At 46.1% G+C, this 20,744-nt stretch overlaps 1 protein-coding gene across 1 annotated transcript in view; it reads left to right on the forward strand.

Annotated features, from left to right (window-relative positions):
- Positions 1-337: 337 nt before the first annotated feature.
- LOC309551881 (matrix metalloproteinase-23-like) overlaps positions 338-20,744 on the forward strand; it is a gene marked incomplete at its 3' end in the record, with an annotated part of 47,846 nt that continues 27,439 nt past the window's right edge. Inside the window, exons 1-4 of the mRNA XM_082252596.1 lie at positions 338-676; positions 845-954; positions 1,628-1,764; positions 5,756-5,923. Of these exons, the coding sequence (XP_082108722.1) occupies positions 569-676; positions 845-954; positions 1,628-1,764; positions 5,756-5,923 (523 nt within the window). The 5' untranslated portion in view covers positions 338-568. The remainder of the gene's footprint in view (positions 677-844; positions 955-1,627; positions 1,765-5,755; positions 5,924-20,744) is intronic.

The following is a 20,744-nucleotide window of genomic DNA, read 5'->3' on the forward strand; positions in this document are numbered from 1 at the left end:
ACAAGAGAGTATAAGGTTTGCTGGAGTGACCTATTCCTTTATTAAGAAGCAGAAGTCTCAACAAGTACTTCTAGTGCTTTTCTTTATTTCTTATATATGAACATGTTGATCATGAAGCAAACATCACCACTTTCCTGCTTCCCTGAACTATAAAGGTATTCTTCAGGAACGAGGGTGTTAAATCTCACATATGGTTAAACAGGTCATATTGGACTCTTAAACAAAGAAAGAGCTGTTCATCTCTCCACGTGTCCACTAACAAAATACACATGCCCCAAAACACACATGCTCTACACATCCTCTGCTTAGGTCTTTCACTTTGCTGCTTCTCACTCTACTATGCAAGTCTTTTATAATTCTAGTTCTGATTTTACTTTTATCTATGCTTCCTTCCTATTCTTTTTCCAACATCCTAATTCCCTACCCACATCAGATCTTTGTTTGTTTGATCTCCCATATTTTCTCCACACTTTTCTCCCAGTATGTGATCTGATCTGCGATGCTCTGGGAGTGAGCAGTGAATATTATTAGACACCAGTGTAACTAAAGCTGCCTCTATATACGAAGGATGGGCTGGATTGCAATCAATGGGTTCATTGGTGTGGTTGTTTATATTCTTCTACTTTTTCTTAGTATGGAAGTGTGGAACCATCCGAAGTCTCTAGATCTATCAAAGGTCAGTAAACTGATTCTACTGTGTCACTTTAAAGATGATCGACTTTTACATTTAAATAATAGTGCTGTATACAGTTTGTTTTACTGTTTTTTATCTTGAGGATCTGTTGCTAATACCAATAGAACACATATGGCTTTAAATACATATTGTTTTGCTTTTGTGGGACAGGTTGATGGTGCAATGTGTGGTGTCACTTTTCCCTCAAGGAGAACCAGATGGAAGAGATATACCATAAATCCACTGGGATACAAATGGGACCACTTAAATCTGACATACAAGTGAGTTTAAAGACTGCAAAATATTTTTATTTCAAAATTACTACAGCCACGTTTGTTGTATACATAATCCTGCATTACAGAATCAAAGTAGCAAACTAGTGCAGTAGGCACAGGATATAGTTGAATCTGAGGATATTTCTGAATGATATAGCAAGGAATATAATTGTCAAAGTCTGCACATTGTAGTAGCCAGTAATAGCCAATCTTGCGTCTGATGGCAGGAAAATGACAGCTGTTTACATTGTTGCATTTTTTGTTTACCTAATTCAAAAAGTTTAAAAGAAGCATAAAACAAATCTAGCATCTCCTTGGTCAGCCCTGTTGGAGCACAAAGTCAATGCTTTGAAGAGCCAGAAGAAGATAAAGAAGTGCTAGCTGACTCCTTTTCCAACATCTGCCCACTATTTCCTTTTCTTGCTTGATTCTCCTGAGTATTTTGAATTTTTCAACAGTTTTTTCAAAATCCTCAGTCGTTATCACATTTTGAACATATAACAACTTCTATAGCATTGTTGTCTCAAATTGATTTATACCAGTAAATTGACTATGATTGACCTATTTTTCAAAAACTAAACAATCTAGAATGTCATAATAACTTAAAAAGGCCATGTCGGCTGTCTGCAAAGCTGTTACTTGTTTAGAATAATAATAGAAATGTCCCTAATTATTACAGAATTGTCCAGTTCCCCAGCACACTAAACAGAGGTGACACAGAAAAAGCCCTGGAGGTCGCCTTCCGCATGTGGAGTAATGTGTCCCCACTTACCTTTCAGCGTGTACCTTCTTATCAGGAATCTGACCTAAGCATTGGTAAGTATCTGTACAAAGGCAGATTTTTGAATGAAATAAATTGAAATACATGTCCAACTTTCAGTTTTCTCCCAGATTACAGGAAGTAAAATGGAGTTTGGTTCCTCCCTTTGATCAGCCTGATATTGAGATTGCATGTTCAAATAATAACATAGAAGGTTCATGAGTTTAGGAGAGGGGAGTGATAAATAGCGGTATTGCAATTCCAATAAAACGCTTACCTTGAAAGTAAAAGAATACATTTGAATGTGGGACTTCTACATGATGGCTGCTGTATTGGAAGGGTTTCCTAGTAAAGAAGACGGTGGGTGGGTTTGTAATGACATCTTAGTGTTTGGCTCTCTCAGCCAGGAAGTGTACACCTTCTTTCCCCTAGAACTCTGAGAGGCTGGTGGTTAAAGCAAATCTTTTGAATCTCTGGCAGAGGATCTTCTTTGACAGGCTGCACTGGGGAGGAGGTGGTGTAATCAGAGAGAGAAAGAAGTGGGCAGAGGCGAATACTAAGTAGACAAAGTTTATGCTCAGCCTCACCTCTTCTCTGCATGTCCCTTCCAGGAGCAGTGATGGAGCCATAGGCTCCTGCTGCTCTTAAGCCTCGTACACACGATTAGATTATCAAAAGGTCTGTCGTCCGTTTTTTGTTGCATGCTAGTCTCATATGGAAAGTGAAGAGGTTACTTTCATACGAAAATTCCCGTACGACAGAATTCAACTTCAGAAGTGATGTCATGTGTTGAATTGTTTTGTATGTGTACTTTGGTTTATGAGCATGCCTAGTCTTGCTCTTACGATTTTTTTCGGATGAAAACTGTACTAATTAAATGAAAATTGGACATTGTGTTGACGTACGATAAAAATTTTATAGCCTGCACATCCAGTTTTTCTCATCCGAAAATCCGTAATCGGCTGTTGAAAGCACTATACTAACAATCCGAAAAGATCGTTCGTCGGACGAAATTTTCCTTCCGATTTTCATATCGTGTGTACGGGCCTTTAGAATCTCCTGTGAGACCAAGAAGAGAGGAGAGCAGGGCTGCAACCCAGACAGCGCTGGATCAGTGAGAGGAGTCAAGTAAGTGTTTAGGGCTTTTTTTTTTTTAGGAGGGGGGGGGGGGGGGGTTGCAGTTAGCGAGGCAGGGAATGCATTAATGCAACAAGCATCGACATGCAAAATACCATACACTATGACTCATGCAGGAACATACCACAATGGAATGACATAATTTGGGGGGGCTTAAAGCTCAACTGCAGGAATATCAAAAATCCACCCTTGCAGTGAGGTAATTCCACGTTATGTCTAGGGATAGAGGAATAAGGAGAAATGCTTACCTTATTCCGCGCTCCAGCAGGGTCCCTCCAGGCCTGCGACCAGTTCCACACAGCTGCCACCCTAAGCTCCCATCAACCACAATCTACAGGTTGAAGTCCCTGTGTTGTACATGATGATGTAAAGGCTCCCCCAAAAATAGCTTTAGGCCCGGTTTCCACTAGTGCGACTTGCGGTGCGACTTGACACATGTCAAGTCGCACAGCAAGTCAAAAGCCATTGTTTTCAATGGGGCCCGTTTCCACTGCCGCGGCTTCAGTTGCGGCGACTTCAAAAGTAGATCGTGCACTACTTTTGAGCGCGACTTCCCTCTATATATGAGGGAAAAGTCTAACTGAAGCCGCAGTTTACTTTCGCTACGAAGTCGTGCTAGAAGTAGCACGACTTCGTAGCCGCACTAGTGGAAACCGAGCCTTAGGCTGAGAAGAATCCTAGTGTTGGCTGGAGTGGGAAAACAGGTACGTAATACAGCCAGCACTGTATCTCCCTTGGAGAAATTTTTGATATTCCTGGAGTCGAGCTTAAAATATTTGTATTTTAAGTACATTGTTGGTTATGTGATGTGTGGATTATGGGGACTTAAGAGGGGGCTTCCAAAAATGGCAGGCAGTATGTGCTTTCCCTATGTTTTAAGAGCGTATTAAATCTCAGCTGCTTCATTATGTTTGAGATCTTGGCAAATATGTTTTCAAGCAGTTCAAAGTTTATTAAGCTGGACATTTTTTTTGTAAAAGAACTGTCTTGCAATATGTGTAAAATCACATACAATTATCTTAGGATTGATCTTAAAGCGTAAGGAAACTTTCAAATAGTATTTTCTGAACATTTTTTCAACACTGTGATCAAAAGCACCCTTCCCTCCTCCACTGTTATTCCACTGCAATGTTTACCTTTAGCTGGTATCCTCTCCTTCCCGCTGCCTGCATGTGCATAATAGAACCCCACACACGTCTATGGGGCTAGGAGACAAATCTGTTTCCTAACCCCAAGGAAGTTTGAGGGTATACTACTATTGTACCTGCAGAGGCAGTATGACTCAATCCCAACATTTAGATAAAGTGTTGCTGATCTTCCCTATCCTCCCACATAGTAGCAATCGCAATCTCAGTACAGGAAATTTCACATTACTAATAACTTTTTTGTAACTATCTTTAGCTGATCATGTGATATGTATAAGCTGAAAATAAGTTTTTAGTAATGGGAGACTTTCTGTGCTGATAGGTGATTGTCAGTAGTCGCATAGGTTGCTGCAGATTAGGAATCAGCAGCACTAAATACTTGGTCTGCTCTGGGGCTAATGCATAGTTTTTAACAATGTGTCACTATCACACATGTACTAGATATCAGCAGCATTTTTGCTTATCACAAAGATACTGCCACACGTGTGTTAGCATTTAAATTTAAATGTAGAACAGTGCCATTCCCAACAGCCATGACCAGGAGCACATATCCAGAGCAGTACCTGTAGCAGATGAGTTTGTATTGCAGTGAAACCTGGCCTTTTAATTTCTGGCCCTAACAGCTATCAACAACTTTTTACTCCCCAGCTTGTGCTGTGACTCACACTGGTACTGTAGCCTCTGGCCTGGCAGCTCACGCTACCAACCCCCCACCCACCACCACCTGCACTGCTGCTGGTTTAGATGACTGCAGCTTGCATCTGGAGCTATATATAGCTCCTCGGTGGAGGTTGCACTTACCACCACCATGCCCACACCTACTGTCACAAGCCTACACTTCACTTCTTATCACCATGCCTATAAAAAAAACAACACCACTATTGTCTCTGTATAGGTTCCCCTCCGCTCTCAACACCACAGCTGACCCCATCCTCTTCTCCCTACACCTGCACACCAACTCTCACTACTAGTATGTAAGACCCCCATCCTCCCCCTCTGGTGTCACTAACTCTACCTCATGCCCCTACTTCATTTAACACGACACTAATGCCTACCTCTGCACTTGCCACCTTTGTACCATTGCGCACTTCTAAAGTACCCTTTCATATTTAGGCAATTTAGCTAATTGATGCACATTCGCTAGTTTCTTAATAACTGAATATGCACAAGTTTTTGTTTCAAGTCCTGCAGGTGAAGTATTTGGGTACTATATTACAAGAATAAAGATTTTGTTTGTAAAACAAAGAAAAAAGACTTATTTTTTTTCTATGGGTACTGGGAATAAAGCAGCAATTATCGATTGGGAGAAAAGCAATTTATGTTCAAAGGTCACCATTAAATATTTATTTTATGTATTTTAAAATAATTTATCACCGAGTAGCAGAAATAAGTGGGTGTTTTATGCATTTGAGACAAAAAATATATACGTTCAATCAATCAAGTCCTGCACCATCACCCCAGAAAAGTAGCAAGAGACAGTGTAAATAGACATGGGGGGGCTATACCGGTGCTGGACAACCCACTCTAAGTGACATCACTGACACATTTATGTAAAAAGTTTCATTTTATTCATAATAATAATAAAATACCATACAAACAATAGTATAGTAGAAAAGTGCATAAATTAGTTCTAGGACCTCTTGATCACACCCATCCAACCCAGCATCACACAGGTGCAGGAGATTAATGCCCCCAGGTGATTGCACAAGGTTGAGGTATCCAATTGCATTTGTACTGTTAAAAACACCATTACATTTTATTACAGGGTTTTATGCCTTTAATCACAGTGACTGTTGGAGCTCTCCATTGCACCCTTGTTTTGATGGTCCCAATGGCGAACTGGCACATGCTTTCCTGCCACCCAGAGGAGAAATCCATTTTGACAACCATGAATTCTGGGTACTTGGACCTTCTCGATTCAGCTGGAAACAAGGTAATTACTTTCCTTCTGCATGGACCTGTCTACCATGGGCTTGTTCCACCACATTGCTACATGGGTAAACATAGACTTCTAAATATAAGAGCCCAAGCTGTTTTTTTTTTGTATTCTTAGCTATGCTAAGTATTCATACGCAACCTAACCACATAACGACCGTCCACCGCAGTTTTACTGCGGCAGGCAGCCGCTCCTGGGAAGGCAGCCGCTCCTGGGCAAAGCGATGTTATACTACGTCGCTCGCTCAGGAGACTCTAGGGGGCGATCGCGATCACACCACCGGCGAGGCGCCCCCGCTCGTTAGCTGGGGAGCCAGTCCGTGTGACCGGCGGCTCCGATGGCCGCCGGCCACGCGCGATCTCCTGCAGCTGAGAGAGAAGCACAGACGGCTGATGTAAACACAGCCGTCTGTCATTCTCCCTGAAGTGATCACAGAGGCTATGTGATCCTGCTATATGGGATCGCATACTCTGTGATTACTTCACAAGCCACGCCCCCTGACCATTAGAATCATGCCCCTAGGGACATATTTAACCCCTTGATCACACATACTGTTAACCCCTTCCCTGCCAGTGTCATTTTTACAATAACAGTGCATATTTTTAGCACTGATTACTGTAGTAATGTCACTGGTACCCCGAAAAGTATAAAAAATGTCAGTTAGGACTCTGATCTGTCCGCCGCAATGTCGCAGTCTCGCAAAACAAATCGCAGATGGCCACCATTACTAGTAAAAAAAAAACAAAAAAACAATAAAAATGACAAATCTTTCCCGTAGTTAGTAAACGCAATAATTTTGCGCAAACCAATCAAAACACGCTTATTGCGATTTTTTTTTTACCAAAAATATGTAGCACAAAACAAATTGGCCTAAAATGTTAAAAAAAATTTAATTTTTACATTTTTTTTTAAATTTCATATAAAAGAATGTGAAAAATATTGTAATTTTTTCAAAATTGTCGCTCTTTTTTTGTTTATAGCGCAAAAAATAAAAATCGCACAGGTGATCAAATACCACCAAAAGAAAGCTCTGTTTGTGGGAAAAAAAGGACATCAATTTAGTTTTTTTCTGTCACGCACATTCGCGCAATTTTCTGTTAAAGTAACAAAGTGCTGAATTGCAAAATAGGCTCTGGTCTTTGAGCAGCCAAATCCTCCAGGGCTTAAGTGGTTAAAAATGACAAACCTGTTATACTTAACTGCCTGGATCCTCCTCTTCTCGGGTCCCTCGCTGGCTATCCTGGCCCCTCCCTTCTGCTGAGTGCCCCCACAGCAAAGCTTGCTATGGGGGCACCCGAGCTGCTGCTCTCTGTGTCCCTTCAGCCATGGCTTGGCCCCAACCCATCTTTCTCCTCATTGGCTCACTGACTTTGGTTGCCAGCAGCGGAAGCCAACGGCACCTGCTGCTGTCTCAGGAGGGAGAGTCCCAGACAGCGGAGGCTCTCGTGCATCATCGCTGGTCGAGATAGGGCCCAGGTAAGTATTAGGGGGGCTGCTGCACACAGAAGTTTTTTTATCCAAATGCATAGAATGCATTAAAATAAAAAACCTTCTGCCTTTAGAACCACTTTAACCACTTGCTGACTATGCTGTAGTCAAATGATGGCTACAGCGTAGTCGGCTGGTTCTGGGAGGGCGTCTATTGACAACCTCCCAGAACCCCACCCCCCTGCGCGCCGCCGGGGTGTGCTCTATGATCGGACACAACTGATCAGATAGTGGTAAAGGGCCAATCACAGTGGAGAAGAGTCAGTAACCGGCGATTCCCATGGGGGACATCTAAACGAATAATCCGGGCACTGATTATCAGTGCTGCCCGATAGGTGTCATTCAGTGCTCATCGGTGAAGGAGATTGCTCACGTGCAAAATTTTATAACAGAAAAAACAGAAACTAAGAAAACATTTTTTTTTTTTTGTTTCCAAAATTTTTGGTCTTTTTTACTTTGTTTAGTAAATAAAAAAAAAAACAGTGGTGGTTAATTTCCACCAAAATAAAGCTCTATTTGTGTGAAAAAAATGATCATTTCATTTGGGTACATTGTTTCATGACCATGCAATTGTCATTCAAAGTGTGACAGCACTGAAAGCTGAAAATTGGCTTTGGCAGGAAGGGGGTGGGGTGAAAGTGCCCAGTAGGCAAGTGGTTAAAGAATTTAGCCAGGTTATAGCCAGACCTTTTTTCCTAATTTTTATGGACAGCTTAATGACTGGAATGGTACCAGCCGATTGGCAAAAAAGTCAACGTGGTACCCAGTGGCGGCCTGTGCATAGGGGGCGCCAGGGCGCCGCCCCCCCTAAAAAAAGAAAAAAAAAATTTACAAAAAGAGCAATAAAGTTTTCAAAAAAAATAATTGCGTTCGCCGGCCTATGTGGAGGCTGTGGGGGGGTGGGGGGTGGGGTGGGGTTTACGACCCAGAAAAGGTGCCGATTGGCTGCCTTCTGGGGGCGTAACCTGGGCGCAGGGCACAGCGCTAGGACACCCCCACTTTCGTGATATCCTGGCTGTGATTGGTCCAGTCTCCAGCCTGGACCAATCATCATCCAGGACATCCCGCTGACGTCGCAATGGGGGCGGTGCCGGTGCGTGCATCAGTCACTCACCATCACCGCCGCTCACCTTCCCGCCGGTTTCCACCGCAGAGAAGAGGAGAGGCCGAGACGAGGGAGAAGCCGCTCACCTTCCCGCCGCCGCAGAAGAGGACGAAGTATCGAGGAGGGGAGAAGCTGCCGCCGGGAGCCGAGCCGCCGCCAGGTAAGTGCATTGGATTGAAGGGAGCACGCACGCTGGTCTCTGCATTGATTGGGGGACAATGCTGTGGGCACTCTACAATCATTGGGGTACAATGCTGTGGCACTCTGCAATCATTGGGGGAACAATGCTGTGGGCACTCTGCAATCATTGGGGTACAATGCTGTGGCACTCTGCAATCATTGGGGTACAATGCTATGGGCACTCTGCAATCATTGGGGTACAATGCTGTGGGCACTCTGCAATCATTGGGGGACAATGCTGTGGGCACTCTGCAATCATTGGGGGATAATGCTGTGGCACTCTGCAATCATTGGGGTACAATGCTGTGGCACTCTGCAATCATTGGGGTACAATGCTGTGGGCACTCTGCAATCATTGGGGGATAATGCTGTGGCACTCTGCAATCATTGGGGGACAATGCTGTGGCACTCTGCAATCATTGGGGACAATGCTGTGGCGCTCTGCAGTGATTGGGGACAATGCTGTGGCGCTTTGAAGTGATTGGGGACAATGCTGTGACGCTCTGCAGTGATTGGGGACAATGCTGTGGCACTCTGCATTGAAAGGGGCTCGCACGCTGAACTCTTCATTGATGGGGGCACGGAACAGTGTTCATTGCATTGAAGGGGGCACAGCACAGTTGCATTGAAGGGGGCACGCACGCTGAACTCTGCATTGTGGGGGCACAGCACAGTGTTCATTGCATTGAAGGGGGCACAGCACAGTGTTTATTGCATTGAAGGGGGCATAGCACAGTGTTCATTGCATTGAAGGGGGCATAGCACAGTGTTCATTGCATTGAAGGGGGCGCGCACGCTGATCTCTGCATTAAAGGGGGCACGCATGCTGGTCTCTGCATTGAAAGGGGGCATGTACGCTGGTCTCTGCATTGAAAGGGGGCATGTACGCTGGTCTCTGCATTGAAAGGGGGCATGTAAGCTGGTCTCTGCATTGAAAGGGGGCATGTACGCTGGTCACTGCATTGAAAGGGGGCATGTACGTTGGTCACTGCGTTGAAAGGGGGCATGTACGCTGGTCTCTGCATTGAAAGGGGGCATATACCATCTCCTGTACCATGACCTGTGACATGCCTATACCATATCTGTGCCATTAAAAATCAATATTATGTGAATAAAATTATGAATGAAAAAAGTCCTTAATCGTAATCCAATTAAAGTGCTCAGGTGCTAATACTTAACAAAGTTCGTTAGAGTGAACTACAATGTATATAAATATGAATAAAACAGTCCTTAATCGTGATCCAAAAAAAGTGCTCAGGTGCTGAAGTTTATACAAGGTGCTCCAAAGTGATAGGTGACCCCTCTCGGTTCCCCACTCACCAAATCGCCAGAATTTTTATGCCTTGAAATAATATTGCACATTAGCCCTCTTTGCCAGGATCTCAAAGATGTTTCTCCATACAGCCTTGGATAGGATAGGTAAAGATTCACAGCCACCCCTGGTCAGTCTGTCCTCTTGATCTCCGGTCCTGCTGTCTCCCGCCGCCGCTCCCAGTCCCCTGATCACCTGCTGCCGCTGGGGCCTCTCATGATTCACCCGGTCCCTGGCCGCTGCCGCAGCTGCCTCACAGTCTGGAGGGGGGGGTCAGCTCTCTTCCTCACAGCTGTCTCAGTGACAGTTCTCCCGCCTTCCTCACTTGCAAAGCACAGCACCACTTGCAGTTGATGGGTCGCTCTCCTTCATGCAGAAGGAGCCTTGTCCACGGGTCTGGAGAAGCCCGATCTTGGCTTGCCAGACCAGGTTCGTTTGGATCCTCCAGAAGAGGCCCTGAAATGCTTCGAGCCCTTGTCAGTCGACCCTGAGGGACAAAAAAACGTATGAGCTGTCACTCTCCGCCCGCTGTGCCAGGGGCTAATGTGCAATATTATTTCAAGGCATAAAAATTCTGGCGATTTGGTGAGTGGGGAACCGAGAGGGGTCACCTATCACTTTGGAGCACCTTGTATAAACTTCAGCCCCTGAGCACTTTTTTTGGATCACGATTAAGGACTGTTTTATTCATATTTATATACACTGTAGTTCACTCTAACGAACTTTGTTAAGTATTAGCACCTGAGCACTTTAATTGGATTACGGTTAAGGACTTTTTTTCATTCGTAATTTTATTCACATAATATTGATTTTATATATTTCATATTGTCACCAATGCTAGCGCTGCTTAATTTTGGTTTTTAATATTTTCCTAAGATTTGCTTAGTGTAGCAGCTGCTGCATACCATCTATGCACTTTATATTTCATATTATTTATTCACATATTAATTTATTATCTCAGTTGATCTACCAGCGCGGGTATTAATTTAGTTTTCTTGCATATCTGTGCCATGCCTATACCATATCTGTGCCATGCCTATACCATCTCCTGTACCATCACCTGTGCCATGCCTGTACCATCACCTATGCCATGCTTATACCATCACCTGTGCCATGCCTGTACCATGACTTCAAAGTCACGCAATTTTTTACTGCGTTTTTTGACGCGAAGCAATACCTATTACATTTTTCTTTTTGCGCCTCCCCAAAAATTTTGAGCACCAGCCGCCACTGGTGGTACCAATATTTAACAAAGGGCTGAGATATATATCTGGAATCTACAGGCAAGTCATTCTAACATCAATAGTATGTAAACTATTAGAGGGCATGATAAGGAACTATATTCAAGAATTTGCTGATGAATACAGTATCATTAGTAGTAATCAGCATGGATTTATGAAAGATCATTCTTGCCAGACCAATATGTTAACATTCTGCAAGGAAGTGAGCTGTCATCTAGATAAGGGAAGGCCTGCGGATGTGGTGTATCTCAATCTTGCAAAAGCATTTGATACAGCCCCACATAAACATTTAATTTACAAACTGAGGTCTGTTGGCATGGACCACAAGGTGTGTTCCTGGATATAAAAAATGGTCACAGGAACATGTCCAAAGGTTGGCGATAAAAAGCGAGAATAGTCTGGACTGGCAAGTGGGGTCCCCAAGGTTCTATCCTGAGACCAATTCTGTTTATTTATTCATAAATATTATAGAGGATGGCATAAATAGTTCATTCTCAGTGTTTTCTGATGACACCGATCTAATCAGGGCAATAACTTAACAGCAGGATATAGAAACTGTACAAGAAGACTTTAATCAAATAAAGGGGTGGGCAACTAAATAAAGGGGTGGGTAAATGAGTAATGCATTTGGGGCTAAAAATATGAACGCAAGTTGCTCGATTCCAGGATGGAAAAAGATCTGGGGTCCCTGTAGATCACAGGCAATAGCAATGACATGCAATGCCAAGCTGCAGCAACCAGAATATTAGCATGCATAAAAAAGGTATTCACTCAAGATAAATCTATCATTCTACCACTTTACAAGACTCTGGTCCAGCCGCATCTTGAGTATGCCTTCCAGCTCTGGTCAGATGTGCTGAAACTGGAGAGAGTCCAGAGAAGGGCAGCTAATAAGGGGACTGGATGAACTCAGTTACAAGGAACAAATACAAGCATTAAACTTATTCTAAATAGGGCCTGGTCATTGAGCAGCCAAATCCTCCGGGGCTAAAGTGGTTAAATAAAAAAAATGTATTTCTCTCTCATTCATTGGTGGACACAGCTCTTCATCTTCTTGACCGTAGGGTTATACTGCCCCCTACAGGAGTAGGACACTAGGCAGAGAAAAAGCTTGAACACGCCTATGGGACAGCCCCTGGGCGTATACACCCACTTCATGCTATAGGTATTCAGTTTTTTTTTTTTGCCTAGTCAGGAGTAAGGACCTAGTTCCTTGCTGAGATCTCTGATCCTGGCAATTTTTTCTTTTTACGTGGAATTTTTTCCTGTTTTTATTATTTTGTTTCTGTGAGAGCTACAATCAAGTGCTGGACTGGATGACGAACTGGATAATATAGATTCTTAGGGTCCCCCCCAGTCCGGCCACCGAGCGCGTGCAGACCCCAGCGCCGTGCTAGGTCATCTGCGACATAGCCCCACTAGATGGGGCTGGCCAGCGAGTTAAACATCTTGCGAGGGCACATACGAACTGGCTTTGGCCTGAGTCGCAGTGTTTCCTCCTGGCCGACAGCACCCACAATACGATGGAGCGGTGTTCTGTCTGGAGCAGTGCCCACCCTGTTCCTGGCGTGGTAAGAAGATGTCCCCCATTACCCCTGGAGGGTTTTTGGGTGGGCGTGGGCCCCTCCCTGGGATATCTGGACCCCTGGGTTCCCATCCTTCCCCCCCAGCCCCTCTAAAATTTCGGTCACTGTGGGTCTTTGGGCCCCCCTTCCCTCCCTGGGTGAGGTTATGAGCTGGCTGTTGCCACATGCTCTTAAGGAGGGCTGGTTGAAGTTGCTGCTGACCGGGCTTCTGACCGGGTTTTCCTGGGAAGCAATGGGGGGTTGAGCAGGGTTCCCTGCCATCCTGGGGGTTGGTGACTAGGACAGGGATGTCCTCTGGGCTCCCTGTGGCGGTTGTTGGGCTGGGGAAGCAGATGTTTTAACACGGCCTCACGCGGCCGGATCTGGCCAAAAAATGTAGGTCGGGGCTTTTCAGCCTACTCGCTGGAAACTTAGTGAGGCGGTCCCTGTGAGGGTCGGCTCCGCTGGGGCTTGTGTCCTGGCGCCTTTAAAAATTTAGGCCGCAGCCTGCGACCTACTAGGCCGTGCGGCCAAGTCGGGCGCTACCTTTGGGGGGCGGCCTCAGTGTGTGTGTGTAACTGAAGCCCCCACTCTTCTTTTGGGCACCTGCCGGGCTGAGGATCCATGCAATTGTGGCTGGGCCTCCACAAATACTTAGGCGGCGGCTTGCGGCCTGCTTGGCCATGTGGTCACCTTGGCACCTCCCTTGGAAGGGGTAGTGCTGTGAGGGCCCTTCATTTTATTAATGACAGCCTTGCCGACATTATAATGTGGGACACCTGCCCTGTTTTAGTGAGGGTACCCGTCTCTTTTGGGGGGCTATGCAGTGCTGTATCTAGGCCTAGGCTGACACTTTGCGGGGGGGGGGGCAAAAAAGCCACCCCCCTGCACGAAACCCCCCCCCCCTCAATCCATCCTTCCGAGTCCCGGAGCAGTCCCAGGCGGCCGGCAGCTTGAAGAAGAAAACAGACTTGCCTTTCACTGAAGGCAGCGACCGCGGCAAACTTTTCCAGGGGAGAGGGAGGGGAGGGACAGTTCCACCCTCATAGATGCTGCCGGTAACTTCACCTAATTTAGGTGGTGGGGCGGAGCCTAATTCTCCGCCCACCCTCCTCCGCGCGGCCTCTATCCCTGCACATGAACCCTGGGCTGCCCTGCACAGTGCAACTGCCTGTTGGACGAGAGGAGAGAGACAGCAGGGGATAGAGAGCAGAGGAGAACCCGGAAACCCCCAGGCCAGGACAGCAGGAGCCAGGAGCAGGTACTGTAAATTAACTTAAATTTAAACTGTGCTGTGCACTGACTGCAGTACATACATTTTAACTGAATGTGAACTGTTTAATTGTGATTTCATCATGTACAAAGTGTTTCATGCATGCTGAAATCAATGAAAAATCATTAAACAGTTTACATTCTGTGAAAGTTCATGTACTGTAAAAAAAATGTAAACAAAAAAATGAAATATAAAAAAATATAAATTAAATCTAAAAAAAAAAAAAAAAAAAAAAAAAAAAAAAAAAGGTACTGCAAAGTGTTCTATGCTCTAACTATTACTACGCTGCCTGTATCTTGGCCTAGGCCGACAAGGCCCAGGCCTATGGCTGTTCTAGGGATTTTTTGGCGCCCCCCCCGCACAAAAAAGCCCCGCCCTCCCTGACCTGTCCTCTGAGTACCGCCCCCATGCTGCCTCCCACCGCCACAGCCGCCTGCTGCACACATACAGTCCCCAGCGGCCGGCGGCTTGCTATACAGTGCCACTTGTCGGTAAGAGGCATACTTTGCCAGGGGGGAGGGAGGGACTGGTGGCCCCATAGAGGCTAGAGCGGCCGGTGACTGGCCAGACCGTCTGCACTTACTTCAGCTGGTGGGGGCGGAGCCTAATGCTCCACTTACCCTCCTCCGCACAGCATCACTACACAGTGTAACTGTGCGGGGGACGGGTCTGTCTTTGTCTATAGGAGAGAGAGGAGGACCAGGGAACCCCCAGGCCAGGCCAGGACAGCAGGTACTGTAATTACTATCAGGCCAGTCCAACAATGAAATTTAAACTTTGCACTGCAGTACATACATTTTAACGGAATGTGAACTGTTTAATGATGTTGCACTGATTTCAGCATGCATGGATGGAGCACTTTGCTGTACATGAGCTTTCACAGAATGTGAACTGTTTATGCGTTTGCATTAATTTCAGCATGTGCAAAGTGTTCCATGCATGCTGAAATCAATGCAAACTCATTAACCACTTCTGGACTGGAAGGATTTGCCCCCTTAATGACCAGGCCACTTTTTGTGATTCGGCACTGCGTTATTTTAACTGACAACTGCGCGGACGTGCGACGCCGTACCCAAATAAAATTTACGTCCTTTTTTTCCCCACAAACACAGCATTCTTTTGGTGACATTTGATCACCCATTTGCTACCCACTTTTAATGTACAGAGAGGAAGAGGTTGGGCCTAAACAGGAATGGGCATGGTTTACAGACGGCAGGGCGGGTCTTAAACAGGAAGGGGTGTGGCCTTGACAGGAAGGGGTGGCTCATAGTTAAATTAGGGGGTGCAAGAGATTAGTCAGGCCTAGGGCAGCACAAAACCTAAATACACCACTGGGGCTATGTCCTCCATGGAGGGCTCAGAGGGCGACCCCCTTGTTTTTGTACAGGGTCCGATAGATCAGCCCTCAAATTTTCCACTCGCCTGCTTGCATTTTGGGAGTGGAAAATGATTGCGGGCGAGGACGAGAGAGGAGAGGAAGAGGAAAGGCAGCTGGATAATCAGAGCGGGGATCGCTGCACTGTAACATCTTTCATTTGAATTGCTGGGCGCTTAGGTTCACGCGTAGTCCCGCCTCCTGGCTCGGCTCCTTTGATAGACAGAACACCGCCTGGTACGTGTGACGTATATCATAGGAGCCGAGCCAGGAGGCGGGACTACGTGTGAAGCTGAGGGCCTGGCAATTCAAATGAAAGATATTACAGTGCAGCGATCCCCGCTCTGATTATCCGGCCGCCTTTCATCTTCCTCTCTCTTCTCCTGCACGTGTGAGGCTGCAATCCATATTTATGGTCACATGGTTGGGGGGGACTAATATAGGATTACAAGGCTCAGCATGTCTTATTTATGGTCACATGGTTGGGGGGGCGTCTCCTATAGGTATACAAGGCTCAGCATTCCATATTTCTATTCACATGCCTAAGGCGGGTCTCATATAGGACTACAAGGCACAGCATATCTTATTTATGGTCACATGATGGGGGGGTATCTCCTATAGGACTACAAGGCACAGCATGTCTTATGGTCACATGATGGGGGGGGGGCTCATATAGGACTACAAGGCTCAGCATTCCATATTTCTAGTCACATGGCTAAGGAGGGGGGGTCTCATATAGGACTACAAGCACAGCATGTCTTATTTATGGTCATATGATGGGGGGGCGTCTCCTATAGGTGGGGCAACTGGTGGCGAGTAACCCTTAAGGCCTGGCTAGTAGCTCAGGACTTGAAATTTTGAGCCCTGCGACAGATGGTCCATTGTGGGCCCTTGGCTGGCATCCCCTTTGTGGGATCACAGTCGGCAGCCTCCCATGATTATTTATTTGGGGTGAACGTAGTATATAGCGACCCTACTGGTTCTGCGTCTACGCACCCTGAGGGCTAAGATAGTGAGGATGATTCCTCTGCTGCTCTAGCCGCACCTAAATAGGCACTGGTGGATGCACTGTTTGTGTCAGTGCGTGAAACTTTAAAAATGGAAGTTGCAGCTAATGCCACGTCGGAGGCACCGACTCCTTTTGGCACCCACAGGCCCTCCAAAGCGGCAAGGGTGTTCCTCTTTCCGCCCACCTTGACAACATTGTCCTTATGAGGTATAACTGTGTTACAGGTGGACGCTTCCCTCTGTAGTGGACATGCCGGTTTCCAGGTCAAATTGAGCCACCTTCATCCCGGTTGAAGAGTCCCCAGCCTTTACAGGTCCAGCTAATAAGAGGGCGCAGGCTCTGGCCCACCATATGTGGCTGTGGCTGGTTCGACGATTAGGCTGGTGTTGCAAACTCTGACCGAGTGGGCTAAGCTTTTACGCCGGGACCTAAAGGAGAAGTAGCTTTTTGGCTTTATTCCCCTGTCATTAAATCTCACTTACCTTGCTTTTTTCTCCATGTTCATAGATCAATAAAAAAAAAAAAAAAAAAATCAAACTAATAGTAGTGAGACCCCCTCAGAATTGTTATGACAGATTTGTGTAAGTGGGAGAATATCATCACTGGAGTGTCTGATATATCTTAAATGCTAGGTGGGTGATTTAACCCAGCAGATATACAGTCTGTATGTAAAGCAAACAGCTAAATCAAAGTAGCAGGAGCCCTGCCTTGGTGAAGCTGGCAGATCAGTTGGTCCAAGGGCTACAGTTTGTGGCACCTTTTTTGGATGCTGCTCCCCTGCTTTATAGACTGTCTCAGCAGTGGTCCTGCGGTGCATTATCTGGCTGAAATGCTGGTCTGCGGACCAGGCTTCTAAGAAGGCCTTGTCTGATCTTCCATTCGTGGGGGATCGACATCATCAAGGGCCTCACAGGGGGAAAGAGTACTCTTCTTCCTCAGGCTTCCAGGGGTAAAGAATCCCGCCCCGGGCGAGTTTCAATCATTTCCCCTGGAAAGGTTCTCCCTTCCAACCTACACTTATCCCCAGATCACTTAAAGGATCTTTATGGGGGGTGCAAGATTTGTTACTTCATGGGGTGATTGTTCTGACTCCAAAATCGGAACGTTTTCAAGGTTTTTTACTCAAACCTCTTTACAGTTCCCAGGAAGGAGGGCAAGGTGCGCCCAATACTGGAGACGGTCGTCTCTTTGGACTTGTATGCACCTGTTCGGGTGGGGAGGCATCATCGGCACAGATTGTGCTCCGGAGGTCCGGTCTCAGGAAGAGTCCAGACTACCGATCAATGTACTGGAGCTCCGAGCGATCAGACTTAGTCTGGATCATTGGACAAGTCGTCTCCAGGGGTATCCGCTGCGGATTCAATCGGACAATGCCACGGCCGTGGCCTATGTCAATCACCAAGGGGGCACAAGACATGTCCTGGCAGCTTGGGAAGAAGCCGGAATTCTAAAGTGGGCAGAAAGATTAGTTCCAGCCCTCTCTGCTGTGCACATTCCAGGGGGGGGTAAATTGGCAAGTTGACAGGCAGAGACCAGGGAGAATGGTCTCTTCATCCAGACATGTTTTATCAGTTGTGTCTCCGGTGGGGTACTACAAAGGTGGATCTGTTGGCCTCTCGCCTCAACAGGAAGGTCCAGAGGTTTGTGGCACAGTCCTGGGATCCTCTAGCCATTGCTACAGGCACTTTAGTGGCTCCTTGGAGTCAGTATTGTCTGATTTACGCCTTTCCAGCTTCTGCCGAGACTACTATGCAGGATCTAAGCAGAAGGGATTCCGGTCATCCTAGTGGCTCCAGACTGACCTCGCCGGTCTTGGTACGCCGATCTCCTTGGAGACTTCCTCTCAGGGAAGATCTGCTGTCCCAAGGGCAAATCTTCCATCCTTCTTTACAGTCGCTGGCTTTGACGGCTTGGCTGTTGACAGTCAGGTGCTGAAGGACATAGGGTTGTCTGACTCAGTGATTCCTACACTGTAAAAAGCTAGAAAATCTACTTCTAGGAAGATTTACCATCTTACCTTGAGGACATACATTATGTGGTGTGAAACCCTCTGGGTTAAACCTCGTTCCTTTTCAGTGGTTTGGATCTTGGCTTTCCTCCAACAAGGGGTTGTGCAGCACCTAGCCTTGAGTACCATCAAGGGCCAGGTCTCGGGCTTGGTGGTTTTCTTTCAACACCCTTTGGCCCCACACTCCTTGGTGCATAGTTTTCTTTAGGATGTGGGACACTTGGTTCCTCCAGTGCGGTCTCTATTGCCGCCGTGGGACCTCAATTTGGTGTTGTCAGTTCCCCAGAAGCCTCCCTTTGAAAATATTCAGGAGATTCCCCTGCTTATGTTGTCTCAGAAGGTGGCCTTTTTGGTGGCCATTACTTCAGCGCGCAGGGTGTCCGAACTGGTGGCGTTGTCTTAACCTTCACCTTACCTGGTTCACAGGGATAAGGTGGTTCTGCGTCCATATCTATCGGCCCTTCCGAAGGTCGTCTCTGACTTACATCTGAATGAAGACATTGTGTTGCCCTCCGTGTCCCAAGCCTAAGCATCCGAAGGAAGTTGCCTTGCACTCCCTGGATGTGGTTCGGGCAATAAGGGTGTATCTGGCAACTATGGAGTCTTTTAAGAAATCAGACTCACTATTTGTCCTCATAGAGGGACATTGCAAGGGGCTGGCTGCTTCTGTTTCAACCATTTCCAGATGGATCCGACAGACTGTGGTTCAGGCTTATTCTATTAAGGCTTAGGTTCCTCCTTTCTCTTTCAAGGCGCACTCTACTCTGGCGCTTAGTGCCTCCTGGGCCTTCTGTCATCAGGCGTCAGTGATGCAGGTTTGCACACATTTACAAAGTTTTATAAAGTGTATGTGTCGGCATCTGGGGATGCTTCTTTTGGCCGCAAAGTTTTGCAGGCTGCTGTTTAGAGGACTTGTCCTCTTTGAGGGTGTTTTTTTCAGCTGAGCTCCAGTTGTTGACAGTTGAGCTCCAAGTTACCTGGCTGGCTATGTTTAGCCTTGGGGAAGTTTGTTTTTTCTGCTGTTCCCACCCCTCATCTGCTTTGGGACGTCCCTACGGTCAAGAAGAAGAGCTGTGTTCATCAATGAACGACAGATAAAATTGGATTTTTGTCTTACTGTTAATTCCATTTCTCTGATGTTCATTGATGGACACAGCACCCGTCCCTCTATGGAGTTGGGTTTTTTCCTCCTGACACTGCTTGTTACAAAACTGAATACCTATAGCAGGAAGTGGGAGTATACCCCTAGGAACTGCCCCATAGGCGTGTTCAAGCTTTTTCTCTGCCTAGTGTCCTACTCCTGTAGGGGGCAGTATAACCCTACGGTCAAAAAGGTGAAGAGCTGTGTCCGTCAATGAACATCAGAGAAATGGATTTTACAGTAAGACAAAAATCCCATTTCTTCATATGGATACATCACAATGGTTATTTACCATACATTTCTAATAGTAAGGGGTCTGATAGTTCGTGTATTGGTGGATCATTCTTAGAATAGAATAAATGGGTAAATTAAAATGATTCTTCTGTTAAAATGCATCTCTGCCCCTTAAGAAAAAAACACTTATAATCACAATAGACAGAGGTTAGTCATCTTTTCCAAAAATTAAAGTGGTTCTAAAGGCTCAAGGTTTTTTACCCTATGGATTCAATGCATAAGGGTAAAAAACCTTCTCTGTGCAGCAGCCCCTCTGCCCCCCCAAATGTTTATCTGAGCTCCCTCTTGATCCAGCAATGTGCACGAGAGCCTCGACTCTCCTGGGAATTTCCTATTTCATTGGCTGAGACAGCAGTGGGAGCCATTGGCTCCTGCTGCTGTCAATCACAGCCAGTGAGACAATGAGGGTAGAGAGGGGGTGGAGCTGATCCACGGTTGTGTGTGTGAATGGACACACAGAGCCATGGCTTGGGAACAAGCCTGCTTGTGTGCCCCCATTGCAAGCACAATTTTTAAAGAAAGCGTTTAATAATATCACTTTAAGCTCCAGCCTTACCTTCAGTCTTGCAGGCTTCTCTTCTGTACTGAAATTGCTTACCCTGATTTTACTGCATCTATCATTTCCTGGCTTTGAGGACATTCAACATTGTCTAGCGCTTTCTTCCCCAGCCTTGCCATCCCTGGTCTGCCCCTTTTTATTCATTAGATTTCAGTTCTTTTAGTCATGGGGGCTTGGCATTACATGTGGATGTTACCGAAGGTAGTCAGCATGCAAATGCATTCTGCCTAGAAACGCCTATTCCTCCAGGTGGAAATCCACCTATCAA

Source organism: Pelophylax lessonae (genome assembly GCF_965119305.1).
Source record: "Pelophylax lessonae genome assembly, chromosome: 3".
Classification (NCBI taxonomy): Eukaryota; Metazoa; Chordata; class Amphibia; order Anura; family Ranidae; genus Pelophylax; species Pelophylax lessonae.